The following is a 25,402-nucleotide window of genomic DNA, read 5'->3' as shown; positions in this document are numbered from 1 at the left end:
CAACACAAAAAAAGACCATTTTGCGGTAGTCAATATTTAGCCTTCCCTCTATTTTTAGAGTTTTATTTGTTTGAAACATCTTCAAAAAGTATTTATACCAAAATAATGTCACCGTTGAGCAGTATCGCAGTAGGATTTTAGTGTCTGAAACCTTTGGTGTACTTGTTCAATCTCGAGAAAAGCTCCCGGGGACCTGTTCTCAAACCATCAACAGCACCTATAGCAGTTACAGCAGCATGTGATGACACTAATGAGGATGCTGTGTTAATGTGCTAGACACAAACATGCCGAAAAATCTACAAAAGACATGCCCACGGCTAGCCTAGAAATTTAGACGGACCCTAGCGGCAGTAAATTTAATCTGCCCGCGAGTGTCGTCTAGCAACTCTCAATACCCTTCTGAGCTGTATTCCCCTAACTCTTGCTGGCCCAATCACATCGTGTATAGAGTCGGTGGGCGGGGCCATAATGACGACGGCCAAGTTGTGTGTGCGTGCTTCTAGTAAACACAGAAACTGGCGAACGGCGGCGGCCTTTCGAATCAGCTTTGACCGCAACTCTGGAAGACTTGGAGTTAAGCTTTTCTCTGAAAAAAGAACAAAGAGCGGCACTGAAGTCATTCTTAAAAAGGGAAGATGTGTTCTGAGTTTTGCCGACCGGATACGGCGAAAGTTTAATCTATCAACTAGCTCCGCTTCACGTTGCTCTGGTTGGTGGTAGCGCTATCCTATCGCGTGCAGAGGGAGTTTGAAAGACAGCCGTTTATCCCGCCCCTCGGATTGAGCCCTGTCAATGGTAAGTTTCCAAACCAAACATCTTGATGTGGGTCTGGCTTGTCAGGCTAGCCCATGGCAGCAATAAGTAAAATGCTGTAATGGCGATTCATAATTCACAAAGGAATGTTATTTCACTATTTAAGATAGCCTGTTGGCAGGCTGGTCTTACGCTTTGGTAGTCCGTCTGGAAAACACATTGCTGTCCGTAACTTTTTTTGTGTTCAAGATTTACAAAAATTATATAATGAGAACAACATGAATCCATTTTCCAAACCGTGTTTTTGTCTTACGCTGAGTCATTATGGTACACTTATAATAAGTATTTATATTGGGACTATTTCAGGCCAGACTGGTAGGTACCGCTGCGGAGGAGCACAGTCCCTGCGTGATCCGCCATAGACATAAACAGAGAGAAGTAGCTCCGGCTGCAATGTTCTTCTGCAAGACGCATGCAGTTCTGTTTATTAACCACTAGAGTGCAAAAAGTTACGGACTGCAGCTTTAAGTCTAAACAAATAAAAAATTAAACACTGAAATCAATTGTTTTAAATGCTACCAGTTAATGTATGCATCACACCACTATAATGTACAGTATAACATTTATTCATTTTGAGGCTAAATATTACATTGAACAGTTTTATTAAATTATCATTTCTTAAAGATTAACTTGAACTGATCGTTAGATGATGGAAAAAAGTCATCTGAATGTAATAGGCAAAATGGGCACGAGACATTAAATATCCAATATCTGCCTGCTGCTATGGATAAAAAAATGATAAAACATTAATATTGGCCAATGTTCTCTGTATTTCGGAGTAAAACAGGTAAATCAAGGAGGGAAAAAAGGAGGCACAATAATTTAACAGGCAAAGTAGATCCATTGTGCATTGTCAATAGGAGCACAAAGCAACTCTTACTCAGAGGACACTTCCAAAACAAGCAGCTTTATATTGGGAAACGCAACACATTTGTGTGCAAAATCAACAAACTTGAAGAAAATAATACTACATTGAATCATTTTTTTGTTTTTGTTTTTTGCCTCAGTCGATTTTTGCTTACAGAATTTCAGTTTAAAAGTTAATGTGACCACACCTTTGTGACCAGGGGTGGTTGCATGCGATTTCACTTTTTTTAACTTTAGCTAGAGTGTAATGTTGCTGCTTGAGCATAAACAGTATCTGCAAAGTTACAGCGCTGAAAGTTCAATGCAAACGGAGATATTGTCTTTTAAAGTTATGGCAGTTTATTGCCTACAAAAACAGGGTTGGTGACATCATAAACTCTTGCTAGTCACCGCAGATGTGACTTCTGCCCGTAATGGTAAGGGGCGTGGCGTTTCCGGACAACCTGTGCTTGGCACTTTAGCCAATAAAAATACATCAAACTACATTTGGCCATCTAACCAATCTAAGACCATTGTGTTTTTCGGAGGGATGGACTTCACAGAAGCAGGAAGCAAACGAGCTGTTCAAAAGACAGCGGAGACAGCGGTGTGGAATAAAGGTCAAATATAAGAAAAATACGGCAAATTGAGACATGTTATACTGCGCCCCATAAACATAACCAAACCTAGAAAAAAAACCACAGAACCACCCCTTTAATGGGTTAGTTCACTCATTTATTACTCAACCTAATGTTGTTCTAAACCCGTAACACTTTGGTGCATCTTCTGAGCACAAATGAGGATATTTTTCATAAAATCTGAGCCAGTTCTGTACTCTCCTTTGACAGTCTATGCAACTACCACTTTGACATTTCAAAAAGTTCATAAAGAGATTGTAACTAATCCATATGAATCGTGCGGTTTAGTCAACATTTTCTAAAAAGACAAGATCACTTTATATGATGAACAGAATGAATTTAGGCTTTTATTCACATTTAAACATTGATCAGTGAACATAAACAGAAACTCAACCGTACGTGCTTGATGTGAAAGAACAAAGCTCAGTTTTACAATCTCTATGAACTTTTTAAAGCATCAAAGTGGTAGTTGCATAGACTGGCATTTGCATACATTTGTGTTCCAAAGATGAATAAAAGTCTTTTTTTAGAATGACGTGAGGGTGAGTAATTAATGACGGAATTTTCATTTTTGGGTGAACTATCACTTTTAAGACTTTATTTTAATTATCGGGAAGTTACATTGACATTCATATTATATTTCGAGAATTGAGTATGAAGACAACCTTTTTTCTTAGCCATATTTATTACATATGGTAGTCCATTTTTTATTGCATGTTGAATTTAAATGGGAGTTTATCATCAAAATTAGGAAAAGAAACACTGATTTGATGACACGTTTTGATTTCAAAATACTTAAAGGGATTCTTCACATTTCTTGAAATACAGTTAGAGCTACTTTGCATCAGAGAAAGGCTTCGAGAAAGCAAGTTTTTGAATCACAAAGGCTTAGCGACTTTGAGAGTGGCAAAAGGAGTCAAGAGAAGACGCTTCAAGGTTACTCTTATACAAGCACTGCCTCTGAACAACTGAAAGATTTAAAGGTTAAACGCAGAAAGACAGCGAGTGAGCCGCTGCGAGAGAGAGCGAGAGAGAGAGAGAGAGAGAGATAGCGAGAGAGAGAGAGAGAGAGAGAGAGAGAGAGAGAGAGAGGCCTAATGGAATTACAGCAGCCTTGTGACAGCGGTGCAGATGGGTCACATGGTGAATTAAATGGCTCTCTGACCCATGCCAGAACTGAGCCTTGACCTCCACTCGAACCGTGGCACCCGCAACATTGCCATGTCATTCACGGTGCATCTCAGCGATCCGTACATTCATTCACAAGGACAATGAAGCAGAGTGGCTTATGGGAACCGCCTTCTGATCCTCGGCTACATAGAAATGCATCGCTCAACTAAGCGTGAGTAGGCCCGGGGAAAGTTCAGGTGAGCAGACCCGTGGGTAGCGGCGAACGCTTTGTTTGAATTTCGGGTTCATTTCGAGCCAAGCGAGTGAAGCATTAGTGTGTTCACTCATGCCTGCAAACAATTCCACAATGCGATGCACTTCCAATTTCACAAGGCCCAGGAAAAAAAAATGACTAGTCAGCTGAAGTATTGTACTTACTGTCCGCCTGAGAGGAGAATTGCACGCAGCTCAGCAGTAGCAGAAGAGGAAGCCCGATGGGCAGGAGGGGCACGGACATGCAAATATTAGGCACCATGTTCCAGGTTGGCACTGCTCCCCCTCGATCCCCGCTCTGCTCTCGCAGCACTCACGCAATCATAGACTAAAACCTGCGGAACACAGAGGCAAACACGTGTTAGCATTTGATTCAAGGTAGGACAAACAAGCATATAGTACGAGCGTGATGAATTGAGCGGTTTGCCAAGGGGCAACAGGGTTAATGAGGTAAACAAATGCTCTTTTATCAAAGTAAACTAAACCCATTATCTGCTGCCGCTTAGCTAAATATCAAAAGAACCGAAGAGAATTGGGAATTCCCAATAACTGGCCTCCACTAAAGGTGCCCATTAAGTTCGTAAAGTGGCTCTACACAGATGGCTCCGGATCTCCTGAAGTGTGGCGGTATTACTGTATAGCCACACACACACACAGTTCCCCAAGGATGAATGCTGGTTTAAATCAGTGCTCACATTATTATAGGACTATGAAACTCCTAGAACAGAGGGGAAGTTGCGTTGAAACTGCAGTTAACCAAGCTGACCTGCCCACGTAAAGCAATTAAACTTGTCAAGCCAACATTTTGATAAAAAACATTGACGGACAATATGCTATAGGTCATTGTCATACAGGATAAAGAGTTTTGAATGTACTGTAATGTGCTTGAAAATGTCTGCCAAATGCATGCAGTTAAGAAACTATATAGAATTTCATGTAGATGAAAATAAGGCTGTTATCTTTAAATCTTTACAATGGTGTTGCACTCTATAAGAGAAAGATTGTGTAACTCATAACAAGCGTACAATCCTTTGAGCACACTGTACTTTTCATTTCGTCATGGTGCTACCCTGAACAGATGCTATAGATGTATAAATATAAACTTAAGTTAACTTTAATACAATTTAAAAAAAAACACTGAATCTCAAAAGGCCATTATAAACACAGCAGGTAAAATGGCAGTACTTTAAGGGACACTGTAGTGACGACTACTGAGAACTGCACTTTTTTTAAAAGCAAAACCACATTCTTGAGACATTTCTTGGACATGAACCATATGAATGAACCAATATGAATTGAACTTCCAATGCTACTTCAAAAAAGGTAATTACAGGTTTGATTATTGCCTCCGCTCAACTTATTTGTGCTGAATAAAAATAGCAATGCAGCATTTTTTAGTGTAAAAAAAATGTGTTTGTTACTAGACTGGTTACATTATTTTGAAAACAGCTGAGCTATTGTTACGCTGCTGAAAAACATTAAGGGAGTGAAATGGGAGAAGCTAACTAAAAGTAGCGGTACAACTGCTTGAGACTAGATAAGGTTTTTTTTTCAGTTCTGAACAATAGCTCAGCCGCTAAACATTAAGGGAATGAAAGGGGAGCAGCCAACTAAAAGTAGCGCTGCAACATCCAGAGACTCGATAACAAAGCTTTTCAGTAGCTTTTTGTAACTGTCAAAATAATGTAACTAGTAACAAGTTAACTCTGTTTGGGAGAGGACAACTAAAAGTAGCAATGATGCTAAAGCTAATGTAGCAACATGGCTGGTTGTGCTTTATCTAACAGCCTTATCAGTTTGTCATTTTATTAAACAACCCAGTCCGGGTCTTTCACCGGAGACATGGGCGACTACATCCTCCTGACCATTTGAAGAGTACAGTGCAACTCCAACTCTGGTTTTGTATATGACTAATAATCACTTCATATGAGAGCTACTCACTACATCAACACTGTTAACCCTTGTGAAAAAGAAGCACGATTAACTGTACTGAATATGCATTTGTGGTGTACTTTCAAAAATTGTTTTAAAGAATGGCAGTAGACAGACAGATGATGGGCCCTGTTGACTTCAATTCTAGTGGAAATTAAATGCTATGGAAGTCAATCTTTGGTTACCGACATTCTTAACAATGTCTTCTTTCGTGTTCAGCAGAAGAAAGAAAATCATACATGATTGAAATAACTTGAGGATGAGTACAGTCGTTTTAGAATTTTCCATTTTGGGTGAACTAACATGTGGGTTAGTTCTTTTTTTTTCGTGCTTACTCTTCTGATCTCGTCAGCTTAAAGGGTTAGTTCACCCAAAAATTAAAATTCTGTCAATAATTACTAACCCTAATGTCGTTCGACACCTGTAAGACCTCCGTTCATCTTCGGAACACAAATGAAGATATTTTTTGTTGAAATCCGATGGCTCAGAAAGGCCTTCATTGACACCAATGTCATTTCCTCTCTCAAGACCCATAAAAGGCCCTAAAGACGTCGTTACTAAGCCCATCTCACTACAGTGGCTCTATCATAATTTTATGAAGCGACGAGAATAGTTTTTGTGTGCAAAAAACGAAATAACAACTTATATAGTGATGGGCAAGTTTAAAAAAAGTTTTGATCGGTTATAAATCAGCGTATCAATTCATGATTTGGATCGCGTGTCAAACCGCCAAACTGCTGAAATCACGTGACATTGGCGATCCGAATCATGAATCGATACACTGATTCATAATGTTCAAAACGTTGTTTTGAAATCGACCCATCACTTTATAAGTCATTATTTAGTTGTTGTTTTTTTGAGCACAAAATCTAATTCTGGTCGCTTCATGGAATTATTGCAGAGCCACCGTAGTGAGATGGGCTTTGTAATGATGTCTTTAGAGCCTTTTATGGGTCTTGAGAGAGGAAATGACATTGGTGTCATTGAAGGCCTTTCTGAGCCATCGGATTTCAACAAAAATATCTTCATTTGTGTTCCGAAGATGAACGGAGGTCTTACAGGAATCGAACGACATTAGGGCAAGTAATTATTGACAGAATTTAAATTTTTGGCTGAACTAACCCTTTAATACATTTCCAGAGAGTGAGTGGATCTGTGATTTTAACAAACAAGAATGTGAATGAGACACAAACAAAGGCTTCAGTATCTCACAAAGTGATAAATAATCAATACACCTGAGGAGGTGTTGACTGGCCAATTACTAGCAAGCTGATTTCGGATGAATGTTGGATGATGTGCAGATAAGTCTGGCTGCTGTGTTTGTAAGATGGTGCCAAAAGAAACAATGAACAAACAAATCCTAAAAGGGAGGCGTTTAAAAGTGTGTTTATTTTTTTCATCTAAAAAGCTTTTTTGTTAATCTTTCTTGACAAGAGGGTTTGTGTGCTAAAATAACAAGAGTCAAGCCGTACATGTTGAGTCACAGCTCGGTTATACCAAAATACCTAGAGGGGTTTTAGTACCACAGCAATCGTTCTTGTAATAAGCCTTTACTACCTTTGGAGGCATATCAAATGAGAGCAGTTGATTAGGTCACCAATAGAGAGGGAAAAGTGAGACAAGTATTACACTTCGAGCATGACCTACATTTTAAAAACCCTGCGAGGATTAGCCAACTGATCCATTTTTTTTAATACATACCTCTAAGTCAAAAACCAATAATTTAAAACCTGCCTGCAAATCACTAAGCTCTTACAACACGCCTGACTTGTTCATTCAGGTCGGGGTTACGAAGAGAACGAGTAAATAAACCGATAACAGCACAATAGCAAAGAGAACAAACACATCAGGTGAGATTTACCCAAGGTGCAGTGACATTGTGCATTAAACTCAACAGTCCTCAACCTCACAACTGTTGAGAAGTCACGTTTAATTTTGGTAAACTAGGCTACTAGCATACATTACTCAAATGTATTGTGCTTTTAGCATAAATACAGGGGATTATTAAGGATTATGATTGATCTGGTCTGAATAAGGATCATCATTGAACAAATGGCACTTGCAGTTATTCATGTGCATCTTGTATCACGAGATCACATAAACGCTAACATTTACGTTAAAAAAATGCTCACACACAGGTAGCTTTACCAAAAAACGTGTTTTGGGGAGAAGTATAAAAGCAGCTGAAGGCAAGAGGACAAAAATGCACACAATTGCAATGACATTTGAGACAAAAAGAGTAACATTTTACCCCAAAAACAAAAGTAGCAATACAAAAAAATAAAAACGCATAAAGTAGGGCTAGGTTATATGGCCCAAAAAAATGATCACAATATAATTTTCCATATAAGTCGATATCGATACATATCACTATAAATGTAAAATCTTTATTTCTTTAAAGTTTAAAGGCATATTTTTCAAGAAGTCCTCGCTGCAGCCTGAAGCACGATGACGTACTGGATCAGATCCAACGCGTACTGGACGCGCATGCGCGGTGGTTTCATTCACAATTGGATGACGTCATATACGCATGCGCAGAAGATTTTTGGGGACATCATTGAATGCACAGGAGAGTTTTGCTGGATAGATAAATACTCAAACCGCTCGCGCAAAAATAATGATTAATAACATGCTCATCAGGACACACGTTTTGCATTTTCCCTTGAATGTGTAGGCTACTGGTATTTTAAGCTCTTTACAGATCGTGTTGCATTGTACCTTGAGGATTAAAATTACAGAGACAATTACTTGACTCATTTTTCCTTCCACTCAACAGCAAGTATGATCAGAATATAAAATTGTAACTGTTTTGCATGCATGTACAGCGAAACTATGTAATTTAGGCATCACATTTATGAAAAGATGATTTATTCATCAATAATTACTTAATACTATTTATCAGTACTACAACTACACAGTTTAGAACATCATCTATATACAATAATGATCATACATGTCAAGACTAGCGCATACGCATTATAAATTAACCCAGAGATCGGAATGAATGACGTTGCCATAACGATCCACCATCCAGTACGTATTGGATCTGATCCAGCAACGTCATCGTGCTACAGGCTGCAGCGAGGGGTGTCTCATATTTTTGCCCCCGAGGGAAAGATGTAGAAAACAGACAGTTTACTGTGGTTTCAAACTATCCTTTATTGTCAAAACAGAAACTCTTCCCAAACAGGTGGACAATTTATTAAAACTGAGGTAGATCTGTACTCTGGCTCGAAGCCCTCCCCCCGGACAGCACGCCGAATATGCATTTAAATTTACTCTCTATATATTATATGTAAGTGTGAACTCGTGAAATATACTTAATTGTGTGAGTAGTAAATCACTAAAAACGAAAATGGGCACCAAAAAAAAAAAGTGTTTTAAGTTAAGAAACATTTTAAGTTAAGAAACATTTTGGATTGGTCCACCGTGCATTTCTCTCTCACGTGATGTTTTAGTGATTATAGTTTGGCAACGTTAGCTTGTAAATCACCCACTACAACTAACAAGGTGATAAGCCTGTGCGTGAATGTAGTTAATATAAATTTACCGCTGTGTTGGGCTCAATGTTAATTGGAAGAACTTCGAAGAAGCACGATAATTTAATAACTAAATGAGTGGTGAACCTATGATAAGCAGTCAACGTGCGTCACTCTGTTTTATGTCGGATGGGATACCAGAAATATCTCCAAACCACTGAAGGTGAGCGAACTAACTTGTCAACGATATCTGTGTCCTCGAGCTGGTCGTGAGCACTGAATTGTCTTTACTATTGCTCATTTTTCTCGCTCCACTTCACTCGGATCCTCCAAGCCGGTCAGCCACTGACTGTAAACAACAGCGCGTGCGGCACCCAAAAGCCCGGTCTGCAAAACGCATGCACAGCATTACACATAGCGCATAAGCATTATAGTGAGAATTTATCGAACTGTTGTTATCGTTTTATCAAGGAAAATGGTATCGTGATAATTATCGGTTTATCGCCCAGCCCTAGCATAAAGTAAATAAAGCATATTTTTAGAACATATTTTTTTATTCTTGTAATTATTGTCATGACAATTAAGCACATATCCCCTTTAAAAATTTGCATTACTTTAAGGCAAAGCAATAATAAAAACAATTTTATCCAAAAAACAAAACTGCAATTCAGTCATGGAAATCATGCTATCCAGACAAAAACATTTTTGTTTAATTAAAATCAGCATGCTAGTACTACCAAGGTGTAAAATTCAATATAAAATAAAAAATAATAAAAAAATAATAATATATTTCTGAATTTTTTGCTCATTAGGCCTACTCAAATCTTCAGTGTCACACGACCCTTCAGAAATTATTCTAATATGCCGATTTGGTGCTCAGTAAACATCTTGCAGAAATAAAAATTACAAATAAAAATAAATAAACAAATAAATAAATGTACACATACCTTACTCAAACTGGAAGAGTAAGTTAAAAAAACTCACACAGATCAAACTGACAAGGGAACATTGTGACATGCTAATACGGAAAATAAACTAAGTGAAGGTTCATTACTCCTGCCTTTACAGACGCTCTCATCAGTGTGAAAGGCCCAAGAACCTCGTCTTAAGCCCACCGTGTTCCTTGCATCGAGGATAAATAAACACTTCTCTCCTTGACACTCTTTAGGCACATCTCCTTCCAACCGCTCAGGTGCCAGTGATTGCTTTTCCCTTAATGGCCCATCCAGAGATAAAGACAACAGGAGAATCTATGGCAGGGCCTTGTGTAGACAACCTTATTGACGTCTTTAGGGAAGATAAAGCGGAGTCCTTCCCACGAGACCTGTGTCGGAGAAAATTGCCCAACACCATAAACAGCACAGGCCATGGCTACCGGTCTGAGCGAGTCTGTGATTTCGACTATGATGCTGATGTGCAAGATTAATCTTTCTTTCTTTGACACGTTTATAAAACATATGACTCAAGAGAAAGTCGAAGATAACCTTTAGAGCAAACAGGAGACTGTAAATCTGATGAAATCGAATAAAAGTGGAAGGTAAGCAAATTACTTGGTGCTACACTTGTACACATGTGGGAGACCGTTTCTCTTGACTAAGTTCTGTGCTGCAAAACAACAACAACATGCTCGACTTCAGCTTATAACAGCCTTTTGTGCTCAGCTTGCAAGATTCTGATAGACAATTATTTTCATTAAAGCGGCAACATCTAACAAATACAAAACGTACAAAATGTAAAAATAGCAACGCAAAACACACCACCATAATGGTTCAGGATGGTTGCCAGGATATTTATATGTCGATGCTAAGGTGTTTTGGATGGTTGCTTGGTGGCCAAGGTGAAAAATAACTAATTCCATCATTTAGCATAATACTTAGTCACTCTTTCCACTGTTAAAGGTGCGGCATGCAGGATTGACATATTCTGTATCCTAGTGGTTGAATATTGGAGAGCGTTGTTTCCCCTGCCCCCTCCTCCTCAGACTCGACGCTCACGTGGGTCGCCAGATTTAGGATACGCAACAGGAGCGAGCGCAATTGACAATGAAAGCCGTGCTCTAAGTTGATAAATTGATTTATCTGCGTTTAAATTTTCTCTCGGCCATAGATATTTTTAGATGGATGTTAAGGCTTCTTAGCTCTTCTAGACTCTGCAAGCTCTGATCCAGTTTGTTTGCTGGCTTCCATGGCTGCAATATGATGTGTTTTCCGCCCAACTGGCAACCTGGAGTGTCAAAATACTATCGGCTAAAATTGAGGCGTGGGGTATCGCACAGACCAAAACTGACACGGAACGCACATTTCAAAGTAGAATAACTGGCTGTGGCATTGTTTTTGGTCTAGGTGAATTTAGCATGTTTCCTAAATATCTGCAAGCATATTATGGTATTTTTATGCGTTAGTAAAGGGAACAACTTACATACAGCCCCTTTAAATGTACTCTTTATTATTTCAAAATTATAATTTGGTAAAATCACTTGTTTTCGAACAAAACAACTTCAAATGACATAGCAGTAAACCTTTAGCAAGAACTAGACCACTAAATCATTCCCAGATTCATTGGCGCATTGTCCTTGACATTTAAACAACCACTGAGTGTTTATACAAGTTCTTTGTTTATATTAAAAAAGCATTATATTAAGCTTTAAAGTGTGATGGAAATGTATTATGACTCATATGAAATATGCATATGCCGGAAGTATTGGCACGCCAATAGTACACGTGAGGCGTAAATAAAAGAGCCAGCTTTAAGTGAGCGGATGACCAAACGACAAACGTTCCCTCAGACCTTTGTGCCATGGCGTGAGCCTGAAATCACATTTGACTCGTAGATAGATGGCATCAGATGTGTTGGCAGCTTACTCATTTATTCAGTATAAACGCCAATAAAATGAAGCAAAAGCTCTCTGAATGAGACATAACCAGGAGATTTACTGTCACATTTTGAAGATGACCAAAGGCTTCTCATTCCTTCTGCAGCCACAAATCAATCGCAGAGCAATTCAATAGAAATGAGATGTACTGCTACACACAGCCAAACACACTGAAGAAACGCTTCATGTGGAAATCTCAATATATGCAGCATAAAACAAAAGTGTAAATACAAAGAGGCACAGATGATTTTTGAAGAAAAAAATACAGTTGTTTGCTTATCTAACGACAATGCTAAATATGACCCAAAATAATGTACATGAACTTACAGTGACATTAAAAGAGCTGTCAGAAATACTGGGTATACGTACTAATAAAGACTATTGTAAGAAAAATAAACTTAGAGTTAGTTTACCCAAAAAATAAATTGATGTCATTAATGACCCTAATGTCGTTCCACACCCGTAAGACCTCCGTTCATCTTCAGAACACAGTTTAAGATATTTTATATTTAGTCAGAGAGCGTATCCAAGTGTAGGCACACTTTACTGTCCATGTCCAGAAAGGGAATAAAAACATCATCAAAGTAGTCCATATGTGACATCAGTTAGTTCATTAGAATCTCTTAAAGCATGGAAAATACATTTTGGTCCAAAAATATAAAAAACTACGACTTTATTCAGCATTGTCTTCTCTTCTGTGTTTGTTTTCAAACATCAAATAAAGATTAAAATGGTCATAAATCAGTTTATTGATTCATGATTCGGATCGCGTGTCAAACTGCCAAACTGCTGAAATCATGTGACATTGGCGATCTGAATTATGAATCAATCTGCTGATTCATTACCGTTTGAATCTTTAGTCGAGGTTTGAAAAAAAAAAAACGCAGAAGAGAAGACAATGCTGAATCAAGTCGTAGTTTTTGTGATTTTTGGACCAAAATGTATTTTTGATGCTTCAAGAGATTCTAATCAACTAACTGATGTCACATATGGACTACTTTGATGATGTTTTTATTCCCTTTCTGGACATGGACAGTATAGTGTGTATACACTTGGATACGCTCTCGGACTAAATATAAAATATCTTCAAGTATATTTTATTAATCTATAAAATTCCAAGAGACAAAGATTAAACTGCATACTTGATGTACAACAGGTTATATTTGAAGAAGACTGCAAAGAATCTTAACTGATTATAAACCTGGAGTCGAACACAACGCGATCTCAATCAAAGGTGACAGCATTACGAACACGACAAAGAAACAGAATGCCTCTGAATCCCCCACAGCCTGCTAAGTTTACCCTCAGCATCGGCACCGGTGCTCAATCCACACACAAACAAACAGAAGACATGTCAACAGAGACCTGTGACACCTGAATCAATACTGCCTCAGACTGGATAAGCACATCTCCACAATGAAACACTTCATTAGAACAAAATACCTCTTAAATTTGGGATCTGTCGATTTTTTTTTGGAGGGGGGGTGGGGTGTAATTTTGGTGAAGGGTGTTTTTCATGTGAGAGCTGCGATTTTCACAAAATCAGTCAAAAACATGTCTAGGCTCATGTTTCCAAGCCAAAATCAACAGAAAATAGAAAAAGGAATTATATTCTGCTTTTTTTTTTTAAAATGACTAACATAACATGCATTGTAACATAATTTTAATGATAGTTATGCATTTATGTACATATAACAAGGTTAGTATTTGTTGTTCTGCTTTTAACTAATGTACTTAAAAATCCATATTACAGCATTGTTTCTGAAATACAGTAAAATACTTTATTATAGTGAAAAGAATTATAAATAATGTAAAACAAAGCTCAAAAGTCTTCCACAATTCAAGCTAGTGAGATCATTTTTATGCGAAAGCTCAATGTAAAACCTATAAAATAAGCTTAATATATGTGACCCTGGACAACAAAACCAGTAATAAGTCACAGGTATAATTGTGGCAAAAGCCAACAATACATTGTATGGGTCAAAATGATAAATGTTTCTTTTCTGTCAAAGATCATTAGGATATTAAGTAAAGATCATGTTCCATGAGGATATTTTGTAAATGTCCTACTATAAATATATAAAAAACGTATTATTAGTAGTAACATGCATTGATAAGGACTTCATTTGGACAACTTTTAAGGAGATTTCTCAATATTTACATTTTTTGCACCCTCAGATTCCAGATATTCAAATAGTAGTATCTCAGCCAAACATTATTATGTTTATTATATTACTATATTAACAAACGAAACATCAATGGACAGCTAATTTGCTCAGCTTAAAAAAATTACATGTATAACTGGTTGTGTTCCAAGGTCACATATACCTAAAAGTAGACAATTTTCTTCATACAAAATCAAATTTGTTTTGAGCAATGTCACTTGGACATGTTTTCATTAGACTCACCCAGGTATCTGTCATTGGCCAAAAGTTCAAGCTCTATGTATTACAAAATTTCTTGAGCAAAACCAGTCATTGTATAAGATTAAAAAACCTTCAAGCAAAAACTTTGCCACTAGAAAGAGTTATTTCACTTGTGAAGAATCATCAGTCTCAAGTCCTCCATCACTGTAGAAACGCAGCATGAGAGCGAGAGCTGCAAAGTCGAACAGCTATCAGAAAACTTAAGATCCAATCAATCTTCAGACAAGTGACTCTTAAAGAGAGCACTAGAACCTGGAATAAAATCTGATGTTAGCAACTACAAATGCAGGTGGCTTTCTTGAAGACTATTCCAGCCCTGAAATACAATCCTTTGTAGAGACTCAGGTGGGGCAAGAATTTGGTTCACAATGCTGCTTTTCTGGTCACGGTTTGCAGAAAAATGCTCTTGATGATGTGTGAACTTCCTCTCCTTGGCTGAAAGGGATGCAAGACCCATTGTTTTCTGGGAGAGTAAGTCCTTCTTTGTGTTAAGACAAAGATGGGAATAACTGTAGGAGGCCTGTTAGCATACACTGCACCCATTTTCAAAAGGGAGAATATTCTGAAGGATGAAAACAGGAGGGTCGTCCTGGGAATACAAGTTAACATGGGAGTCATTATCTTCTCTAATTATGCAGTAAATAAGGCAAATGAGATTTCACAGGTACAACTCATCCATTTACACAGCTGGATATAAAGAACAGCCAGTGGAGAAACACCTGATCTGGTTTTAGGTTGACTCAAGGACTCAGGATCTAAAACGGCATTCATCCTGCAAACTACGCCAAACTTCTGCTTCCTGTTGTGACAGTCCTACAGGTGTGGCTAAGCTGCGGTCTCATCTCACTGTGGGGTCTGCTGCCTCTCTCGGTTTCCATCTCTCAGCTAAACAACGGACAGCTGTGGCAGATGGAGCCATATCCCCATCGGTCTCGTGATTCGAAATGTAAAAGAACAAGCAGCGATGGGGAAGAGGAAGAGGCGATGTGACAGGGCAGCAGACGTCAGGGACGGCTGCCATGAGTGCACAAGGCTAATTCAAGCACTAACAGACTTCCCGTCCAAGACAAACCAACAAACTGCAGGCCAGTGAGGTGGCAAGTGGCTGCTCCTTGAACACGCCTGTAACCAGTGGACAGAATTTAAATGAGGCCCGGCTTCCAAGAATCTGGCAGATCAGACTTGATATGGGTTATTAGCTGCCTTTCTGAAGAGCATCCAACATGGAGGCAAGCTGGGCAACTCCATTAGCATTCAGGGATGAAACATACAAACCTGTTGTGTTGCTTCCCACCGGTAAGAGCGACAGGTAAGGGAACGTGTTCTGTTTCCTCTTTTCATACGGAGGAGCTTATTCATTTCTTTCCCTCTGACTTGGCGATGGTTTTAACTAACAGGCTGTGCATAGCGAAGCTGAGAGGAAGAAGAGAAGGATTAGCCTGATAGTTGTGTTTCACTGAAACTCTCCACAGCATAAAGGGTTTCTCTGACAGCTTGTGACTCACTTTGACCGAGACAGGCAAATTACCCAGGGTTTCACTTGAAAGGAGCGAGATCAAAAGAGCCACCATGGCCTCCGTCTCCAAAGCAGAGTCAATGTGCTTTTCTGCAAAATGGGTTTATACTGCCACACGGTTCCCCTCCCCGTTAGAGCTGAAGGACCGCTTTGAGACAAAAGACAAAACCTCTAACTCAAATTATAATAACAGTTTTAAAATGATATCTACAGAACAACCTGCCAATTGAATTTTAGCTGATGTACTCCAACAAAAGCAAGTGACTGAGGAAGAAAAGTATGGGAGGAGATAAATCAATACACCACTAAAATGTGCACTCTGTTGAGGCCGCTGAAGACAAGCCACAGAACCACAAACCCTAATAACTTTGAGGTGCCCAAACACATTAGGGATGGGACACAACAGTCAACTACTGAAGTTGACCTAAAAATGACTAGTCAAATGAATTCAATATAACACTTTTGCTGCCACGCGTATCACTGCTTTCACAGCTTTTTAAGCATCCCGCCACTGCTCATCAAATACTTTAAAATATGTCTTAAGACCCCGTCTAGCTCCAATCTGACAACTATTCTGCCGATTTTAGCTCTAATCCTAATGAAACACCTGCTAATCAAGGTCTACTAGAAAATTCTAGCCAAGTGCATTGGGGCTAAACTCAACAAGACACTCCAGGAGCAGAATTGGACAACCCTGATCTACCGCTTTTTGAAAGTAAAGATGTGTCTTGTTTAAAGGCCCACTGAGAAATGCATCAAATTGCATTCAGGTGAACTTGAATCTAATTATACAGGACAGACTGGTCGATTTTAAACATATCTAGTCTTTCATCAGTAAGAACCTCAAAGGAGAAGCCTGTTTCTGGTTTATTTTTCACCTTGAAGACCTCAGTGTTGTCAGTAAAGTGATGACCGTCTGTTTAGTTGACAGTCGACATCTGACAGCATCCTTCCTATTTTCGGTTTGAGATGCTGTGAATCTTGTGGGTAAAGACTATTTCACATCTCAGCCATTACCTGGCAAAAATAGAAATCCTTCCATCTGCTTGGCCGAGACATGCCGGCACAGTAATGTGTCGCATGAAATAGATTGTCCAGAACCTGACATAAAATCCATCTTGTTTAGGTCATCCATCTACTCCACTATCTATCTCCCGCCTCTTCCACACTGTCTAGACCTCCTTTTCCCACTTGGTGCTCTTTCGATTTTCACCCTTCTGCACTCACAGCTACAGACACCCACCGCCTCATCCTCCGTTGTGGCAGCAGGGTGGATGTACCTGCAGTAAAAACAGTTCTCAGACTATCAATTACCTCTTCAACAGACACGCAATGTTGTCCCCCGTCTCAAACAGGTTCTGCAGCTCTGCCAACAGAACAACATGCACAAACATGGTTCCTGAGCAACACCCACATTTACTTATGAACATGAGGTTGTTCGCATCACTGCACTATGCACATATATGTATACAATTGTCAGGGTGCAACACTCCACATTTATGTAAATTAAATGAACAAGAATACAGATATCTGAGCTAAAGCAAATAAACGTGTCTCCAGGTGACCATTGTTTGGGGTTTCTGATTGGATCTAACATGAGCATGAGCGAACAAGTAAAAAAAAAAAAAAAAAAAAAAAAAAAAACAGCTCCTGTCAGGTCAGCAAATGGCAGAGATGTCTTAGTGTCACACTGAGCTGATTTTAGTTTGCAGAGACAGGGAGTTGTACACATCCCAACTAATGTGTTGACATGGTTTAGTGTCTTGTAGCACAGACGTCAATGTTAATTAGGATCTGATTATCCAGTTGTGTTTGAGGACGCCACATAGACGCAGTCCCACCCATCAACATAAACGACATCTTTATCCAGTCCAAAATGGAATAAATAATTAAAAAGGACAATCACCGCAGAAGTCAGAATCAAAATGTAAATGTAGGGGTTTTCACAACAGAGGAATGTTTTATAGTTCCTATAACTATTGACGGATGTACCCGCTTTTTGGCATGTTCGCATTGCAGGAATTTGGAACGATTTTAGTTATATGAACACCTTTTGGAGGGACTAAATTAGCATACTTCAGATTAGAGTCTAACCCAGCAAAATAGGAACTATCAGTGGTGTAAGTCTACAATGATTGGTCGAACCCATGCAAAACACCAGCACCTGCTGTTTTTAAAAAGCAGTGTACACACTGTGTTTATAGCCTATATATTTAGTCTACAAACATGGAAAACAGCAATAGATCATAAACTAATGGAGCTGGAGAGGGGGAGCACTGTGTTCTCAGGCTCTGGTGTTCTCAGCGCCATCAAAATAAAACTCCCGCACAACAAATGGCAGCAGTACATAAGTGACGGCTTATGTCACTTCTGAGTTCCTACTGGTAGCGTGAATGCAACCAGAAAAATGCCGCTAGGGGAATTTTATTTCTGCCAGTTGGCTAGTTCCTATAATTGTATTGCTATAATCACCTGGAGCAAAAGTCCCTTATAATACCATACAATAGTTAACTTAAATAAAAGCACTACAAAAGGTCAACTTTTTTTTGTTGTCCAGATCGATTAACTTTTTCTAAAATATATTACAAATGTAATTCATAAATACAATGAGTTGAATACACCTCTTCTATGATAAAAAAAGCTAAATAAAAGTCAAGGTAAAACAAATGTGCAAATGGTAAAATAAATAAAACATGAATTACTAACCAATATGTTAACAAACAAAAAATACTTTAACTAGAAAAGATTCTTTTCTTCATCTTAGATAAGTATGACTGGCCAAAACAAATGAAAAAATGCAAATAAAGAAAACTGATGATCAGCAAACGTCAACGGAAAAAAATGCCAAAGTCTGAAACGACCTCTATAGTCCAGATCAACCTTCAAAGCAACCGCACTTAGATTTAAGAATTAAATACTGCTTTGAGCAGCAAGTCTAGCTGCCAAACTCCAAGATTTAGCACACCTTAGAGTTGGGCGATATACTCCGTAGTCATATTGTCCAATCGTCAGCCTGTGAGATAGCAGATACACAAAATGATCGTGCAGGGGGGTAGGGGTGCAATATCTGACAAACAACAACTGTATAAGAATGGCGTGTCATTTTTTATAACAAACACTTCTAATTCAATTTTGATGTAGGATGTAGTTTTGTAGTCTGTTTTAAAGGTCCCGTTCTTCGCGATTCCATCTTTCAAACTTTAGTTAGTGTGTAATGTTGCTGTTAGAGCATAAATAATACCTGTAAAATTATAAAGCTCAAAGTTCAATGCCAAGCGAGATATTTTATTTAACAGAAGTTCCCTTTCAAAGCCTACAGCGAACGGCCGGTTTGGACTACAGCAGGAAGTGCAGGGATGTAATGACGTCACTAGAACCGTTTGTTGACTAACCCTCCGCCCACAACAACACGCAAAATAGGGGGCGCGGTCTTGTTGATCTCCCATGTGGAGAAGAGCGCGCATTCAGCTCTTGCATCTCTCCGTTATGGTAAGAGGCGGGACCTTTCCGGGCAAAGTGCGCTAAGCTGCTGTCCAATCACAACACGGGAAGCGCTGGCCCAATCAGAACTCGTTACGTGTTTCTGAAGGAGGGACTTCATAGAACAAGGACATCATCAGGCCGTTTTTAGGACAGAGAAAACAGCGCTGTACAGATAAGTAAATTGTGTGAAAAATACTGTGTTTTTTTACACACGAAACATGAACTCATGTTATATTGCACACTGTAAACATAATCAAAGCTTCGAAAACGCGAAGAATGGGACCTTTAAAAAATATTTTCATTGAGGAGTCCTCAATTGTCATACGTACTTGTCGGTGTCGCAAGTGTGGTTATGTGGTGATGTTATGAAATAAGGGAAGGCAAATTAATTGATTAATAATAATAATAACAACAACAACAACAACACAATTTTATACATTCATGGGAAAACAAGCCAATTATTATCTTAATATCGTCAAAGGCATCAGCCATCTGCGATACCTCAGAACAGTGTCGATACACGTTACTATCATCTATCAGCACAACCCTAGAATCCTTGCTCTCTCTTTACATAAGTTGCATTACTCACAATCCCCATCTACTCATGTTTGCCAGAGAAACCGGCTAAATCACTTTTATTTACTATAGGGCAGGGGCCTCTCCATCAGCAGGAAGACTTACATGGAAACAAACTAAGGATTAGCAATCCCATTAGAAAGCCGAGTCCATCCGCTGGTTTTTGAGTGAGGGATGTTTTAGCTAAGATAAGATTCATGGGGGGCACTGAGCTGAAAACACAACAATACTGTTCATCATGAATTGCATTGTTCGGGAATCCAGTTATTAATCCTCTCCAGTACATTCATCCAGTGCACGCCATCTGTCGGGTATGGCACCTTTGCACAAAACGCTCTACTAAATTATGAAACAATTTTGCATTCCTGAAGGGTATTTGTTAAGGTAAATGTTGTGAGGTTTTTGTTGTCGGAATGTCGTTGCCTTGAGATATAATTCACAGATAGAGATACTGAGGAATTAAAAAAAAAAGACTTCATGGTAGCAAAATGAATTAATTCTCATTCGCATATCCAAAACAAGTCATCACATTCTGGGGATCTTGCTGTGTAAAGCATTCTGGGTCGGGGAGGATGACTAAAGCAGGGAAAAGAGCCACTCATCATGAAAACTAATGCTGTTGATACCTAATGACATTGCTGTTGCACGGCAGGGTTGGGGGTGAATTCAATTGTCTAGCAAAGAAATGAAATGGTTTTCTCGTTCACAAACATATACCCTAAAGGTAATATAAAGCAAATGAACAGCTCTGACAGGTATTATCCTCTCGCTATTATTAGTTGTGGCTCACAAGGTGTGTGTGCTTTGACCTGTATTGTTTACACCTGTAATAATGGCGCTGGGCTTGAAAAGGCTTCGGAAAATTCGGTTCAGCAAACCTCCTAAAGGCTTTGCCTTATACAAAGAAGAGTCTTGGCTGCAATTTGGCCGCAATTGCAGTTGGCTGCAATTTTTCATATCAGAGACAAAATAAAAACTTACTTTAATGGAAACAAAAAAAAACTTTTAGCAAGTTTTAGATTTATAAGGAATAATAAACCCTACCAAAAGGTACACAAAAACCCACATGATCTGATTCTGCCTTAATTTTGCAAGTAACTGCATGTAATTGCAAACTACTGAAGTTTGAATTTTGACATGCAGTTCAGACGTCTACTCAAACCTCGTATTTAAAGTCTTAAGTCATGCACTTAAAGCTTGCCAAATGGAGGTTGTTTCAATCAGCAGATCCATAAGTTATAACAAGATGATTTAGAAGTGAAATGAGTTCCTTGTGGATGCAGGGTAATGTCCTCTTTAATAAAGAGGATTTGTGCGGTTACTCTATCTCTCGTACTATTAAATGTGTCATAAAATTTAATTTGTACTCTTAATAGCAGATTTGACTTTTGCTGTTTGGATGAATATTAACAGGCGTAAAATACGGATATGTGAGTGGTGAGCACTCAAAGTTAGAGATGCATGTTTGTGAATGCTAATTACAGCGGGGCTCTCAGAGAGAAATTATTTGAATAATAGAGGTAATCACACCCTATTCAATGAAGTGCAGATGACAAAGAGAGGAGCTTTACTCAAACAAAAGAAACAATCTTTGAACAAAACATTCTTTGAATGACCAATAAGAACTTATATTGCTGTTCATCTGAGAGTGTGTGGCTAATCACCAAACTATGAGGTCAGTGTTACTACAGCTGAGATGTTTTTCACACGCAAACGCAGCCCTCTGATCACACAGGCACCGTTCCAGCCCTGTCCGAACACATCACTGGAGCAAAACTGTACAATCTCATATGACGTCCACCAGGGACAATAATGTAATGTACAACAGGGCTCAATATTAAAGACTGCCCGCTGGCCACAGGCCAGTAAGAAAATGTAGGGCCAGTAGATGGAATAGTCACTGGTTCTATCCGGTCACTATTTTACATTTCTTGAACTTGTGCATTTCATTCCTGATTAACTAAAAAATATACACTGAAAATGTAAACTGATTAATATTGTTGCAAATGTTGGTGATGTCACAACATTAATTATCAGGCTGATATAGTTTAGGTTTATTTAAATGACACTAATGACTTAGTTTCTTAATAAAAAAAAAACAGCAAACAGGATTATGTCAACCTGTGTCAACCGTTTAAAAATATAGCTGTCATGTACATATTATAGCTAGACAAGTTTGCAAGAAAAGGCAAGTTTATTTATATAGACCATTTCATACACTATGGTAATTTAAAGTGCTTTACACAGAAAACAGAATTAAAATAATCACAAAATAAAGGCAAGGAAAAATAAAACAGTTATAAGAGGAATTTAAAGAGAAACAAAGATGATACAGTTATAAAAGGAATTAAAAGAATAAGAATAAAAGAATGGTGTTCTTTATAGATCGATTTTTCACCTAAAACCGGATGGGAAGAGCAGCTGTATAAATTCCAGTTGTTGAAAATTTAAAAAGAAGCTGAAAATTAATTTAAAATATATAATTTTTGCAATATATTATTTAATATTTATTTATGAAAAAATACAAACAGATTGTTGCCGCATAAAAGAAAGTGAAAATAAAATAGGACATTTTTTTTTTGGCCAGAAAAATTGTTGGCAGGTCAAATAAAGATCTGGCTCAACCGGGCTAACATAAAATATTTTTACTGTTGAGCCCTGTATGGGGACTTAAATACTCACATCGCCTCATTTACCAAAGATTCACTGAATGATTATGACGATGCCGTCATATTACCCACTAGACTTTCTCAGCAGTTAATTTGTGCAACGTAAACAAAGGAACTATTTAGTGAATATTAAAGAGATGAGAGAGAAAATATGATAAGGAATTCCTTTCAATTCATGCCAGATTTTACTCACCACACATGTATAAATCAGTTAATGAGGGAGAAAATTGATTTCACTGACATTTCAATGTCACTCATCTGGGAAAACCAGTTTACATAATTTGTTTTAGGTTACAGTAATAACAAGGACTAATGCATTTAACTAAACATCATGAATACAGACAACAAAGTAGCACTGAATCGTTTTCAAAATAATTTGACACTCTGGTTGTACCAGCAAATGATGATATTACACATAATCATTTGCCCAAAACTTAAACTGGCGCATTCAGAAAGCCGAAAAGCATCACCACTTAAACAATATGATCCATACTGTTTGTCGAGACCGTCACTCTTCGTTGCGATCCCACACTCTACTGAGAAGAGCAGCTGGCGACACGACTGTGACGGAGTTGTAAAAGAAGAATTTCAGGTCACCAGCCTGTATGTGGTAGGTCAAGAGTGACAGACGAGGGGGTCGGCTACTACAGATAAGACCAAAAGATCCCGTTGGGCTCCTGTTTTCTATTTTTTACTCTGTGCAGAGGTGGGCAAGTAGATGCAAAAATTAGAGTGGTTTTGATTCAGAAAAACCTTTCCTTTAAAAAGCTTTTATCAGGCTCTGTTCTCCAACCCCCACCCCGTGTTAGAGTTGCAAGCATTTGCCGGTGAATGATTAACAAGCGCAAGAGAGAGTAATGGTTCAAATTTTGCACAACTTTGAGGGAGCAACTCTCGGTTCTCTGAGGCACAGCCCCAGGAGGTCTCAGCTTTTCATGCTAAACAAAGCAAGACAGACATGCTATCTTTACACTCTGTTTCATTCCCAACTTTCCACTTTTAGAAAGAAAAGAGAGAAAGAAGCTACTGGATCTTTTTTTCCCCAGGTAAAGCAGCACCTAGAGTTGAGCAAGGAACCTATTGTGCAACCCTCACTTTGCTCGTTGCATTGAGCTACCGCAAATAGGTGAAGGAGCCAAACGCACATTCATCTCATAGGGATGTGTTTAAAATGGTCCCAGCATTCATAAAATATATCTCAAGCAGACACAAGGCAGTTTTCATCCATCTACAATAACATCTGGAGTTATGAGGAAGACAGCCGTTTCAACATAACGTTACAACTCACAACAAAGCCTATAATTTTCTTCTGTCACCTTTAATCAATGTTGTAGTCTCTCCTGAGCTGGCACACACACACAGAAAAAAAAAAAAAAAACCTTGCCGGGCCAGAAACCATCCAGAAAGCAAAGACAGGATCACGCAGGGAGATAAAGACAACTGGAAAAACGGGTTGTTTGGCCTGAGACTTCATGTGGTCTCACAGCAGGGTCTCTGACGTTATATCGGTGGTAGCTAGGGGACACTCGAAGGCTCTCTATTCAAAGTCCCCTGAAAAAAAAAGAAAGCCAAAGAAGGGCTCTCACCAGACAGTGGCAATGTGCCAAAGAGGTAGCCAATAGAACCAGAATAAAAGTATTGTTTTGGTTTAACAAGTGACAATAAAAGGACAAAAGAGACAGAAAAAAGTGCTCTGGGAGGAGCTGAAGAAAGCCTACGCAATAGTGAACTAAAGTTAGGACAAAGTTAAGGAATTACTTAGTTTAGGCTAGTACATTTTCAAAAGCACCAGTGTTGGAGTAGAAAAGTGATCATGTTCTTTTCATTCATTATATTTGAATTGTTGTTTCAAAGAGGAAAAAGAAAAGAGCACAACATAACTTAATTACAGTAAGTGCTAATTTAACTTACCCATAACAACGAAATTACAAAAATATTCACAGGAAATGTGGAAAATAATCCTTTACTTAAATCCTGAATGCTTTCTTCTTCCCTTGACTGTTATTCCCAAAAGCGAGAGCCACAATATTCAAATCCTTTCGCACGTATCATCCAGGTGGGGAGATCCTTGTTAACGGCTTCAAGTGGAACAGACAACACAGAGCATTTTATTTTTCCCTGCTCTTCAATCCAGTAAGTGTATAACTGACGTCAAACGAGTCTTGTCTTTATCCACGGTTCATAAATGTTAACTTGTTTCAGTAGTTTCCCCAGTGGCGTGGTAAACTCTTGTTGATTGTGGAGAGAGTTGATTGCAGTCCTTCCTGAGGGAAGCTTCTTCACACTGTGAGTGTAGCGCTGTAAGTGGGCGTCAGTCTGGGTGGAGCCAGTGTGATGTCAGAACAGGGGCTCTCTGAGTACTTTCCTGACAAATAGACTGAAGGCTTGTTTTCACTCACCTGTGTGCAAAGGTTGTACGTGCTTGCCTGTGTGTTCTCTGACTCATCAGGAACCTTGCTGGGACGAAAATGTTAATGATTAATCACATTATGAGGGAATCATGATTTGATTTAACGTCATGTGGTGAGAATTTGGATATAAAATGCTGTATCTGAACTTTAAATTGGGTCAACAGTTTTATAGTGAACAAAAAAAAGAAACATGCCAACAAAAGTAATGCACTTAAGACTGATTTTATATATATATATATATATATATAAATATATATATATATATATATATATATATATATATATATATATATATATATATATATATATACATAAATGCAAAACATTTACAGAAAAGAAAAAAGCTAAAGAGAGTAAC

At 38.5% G+C, this 25,402-nt stretch overlaps 1 protein-coding gene across 9 annotated transcripts in view; it reads right to left on the bottom strand.

Annotated features, from left to right (window-relative positions):
* Positions 1-25,402, bottom strand: part of ptprfb (protein tyrosine phosphatase receptor type Fb) — a 262,848-nt gene that overhangs the window by 155,137 nt on the left and 82,309 nt on the right. For 8 of the 9 annotated variants that reach the window (XM_067454042.1, XM_067454046.1, XM_067454045.1 and 5 more), the window contains exon 2: positions 3,846-4,015. In XM_067454042.1, the coding sequence (XP_067310143.1) occupies positions 3,846-3,942 (97 nt within the window). In that variant the 5' untranslated portion in view covers positions 3,943-4,015. Of the gene's footprint in view, positions 1-3,845; positions 4,016-24,544; positions 24,911-25,402 lie in introns of those variants that run through there. The other variant, XM_067454044.1, reaches the window with a different exon arrangement.

Source organism: Pseudorasbora parva, chromosome 9 (genome assembly GCF_024679245.1).
Source record: "Pseudorasbora parva isolate DD20220531a chromosome 9, ASM2467924v1, whole genome shotgun sequence".
NCBI lineage: Eukaryota > Metazoa > Chordata > Actinopteri > Cypriniformes > Gobionidae > Pseudorasbora > Pseudorasbora parva.
The sequence above is the reverse complement of the archived record's forward strand: the minus strand, read 5'-3'. Positions and strand labels throughout refer to the sequence as shown.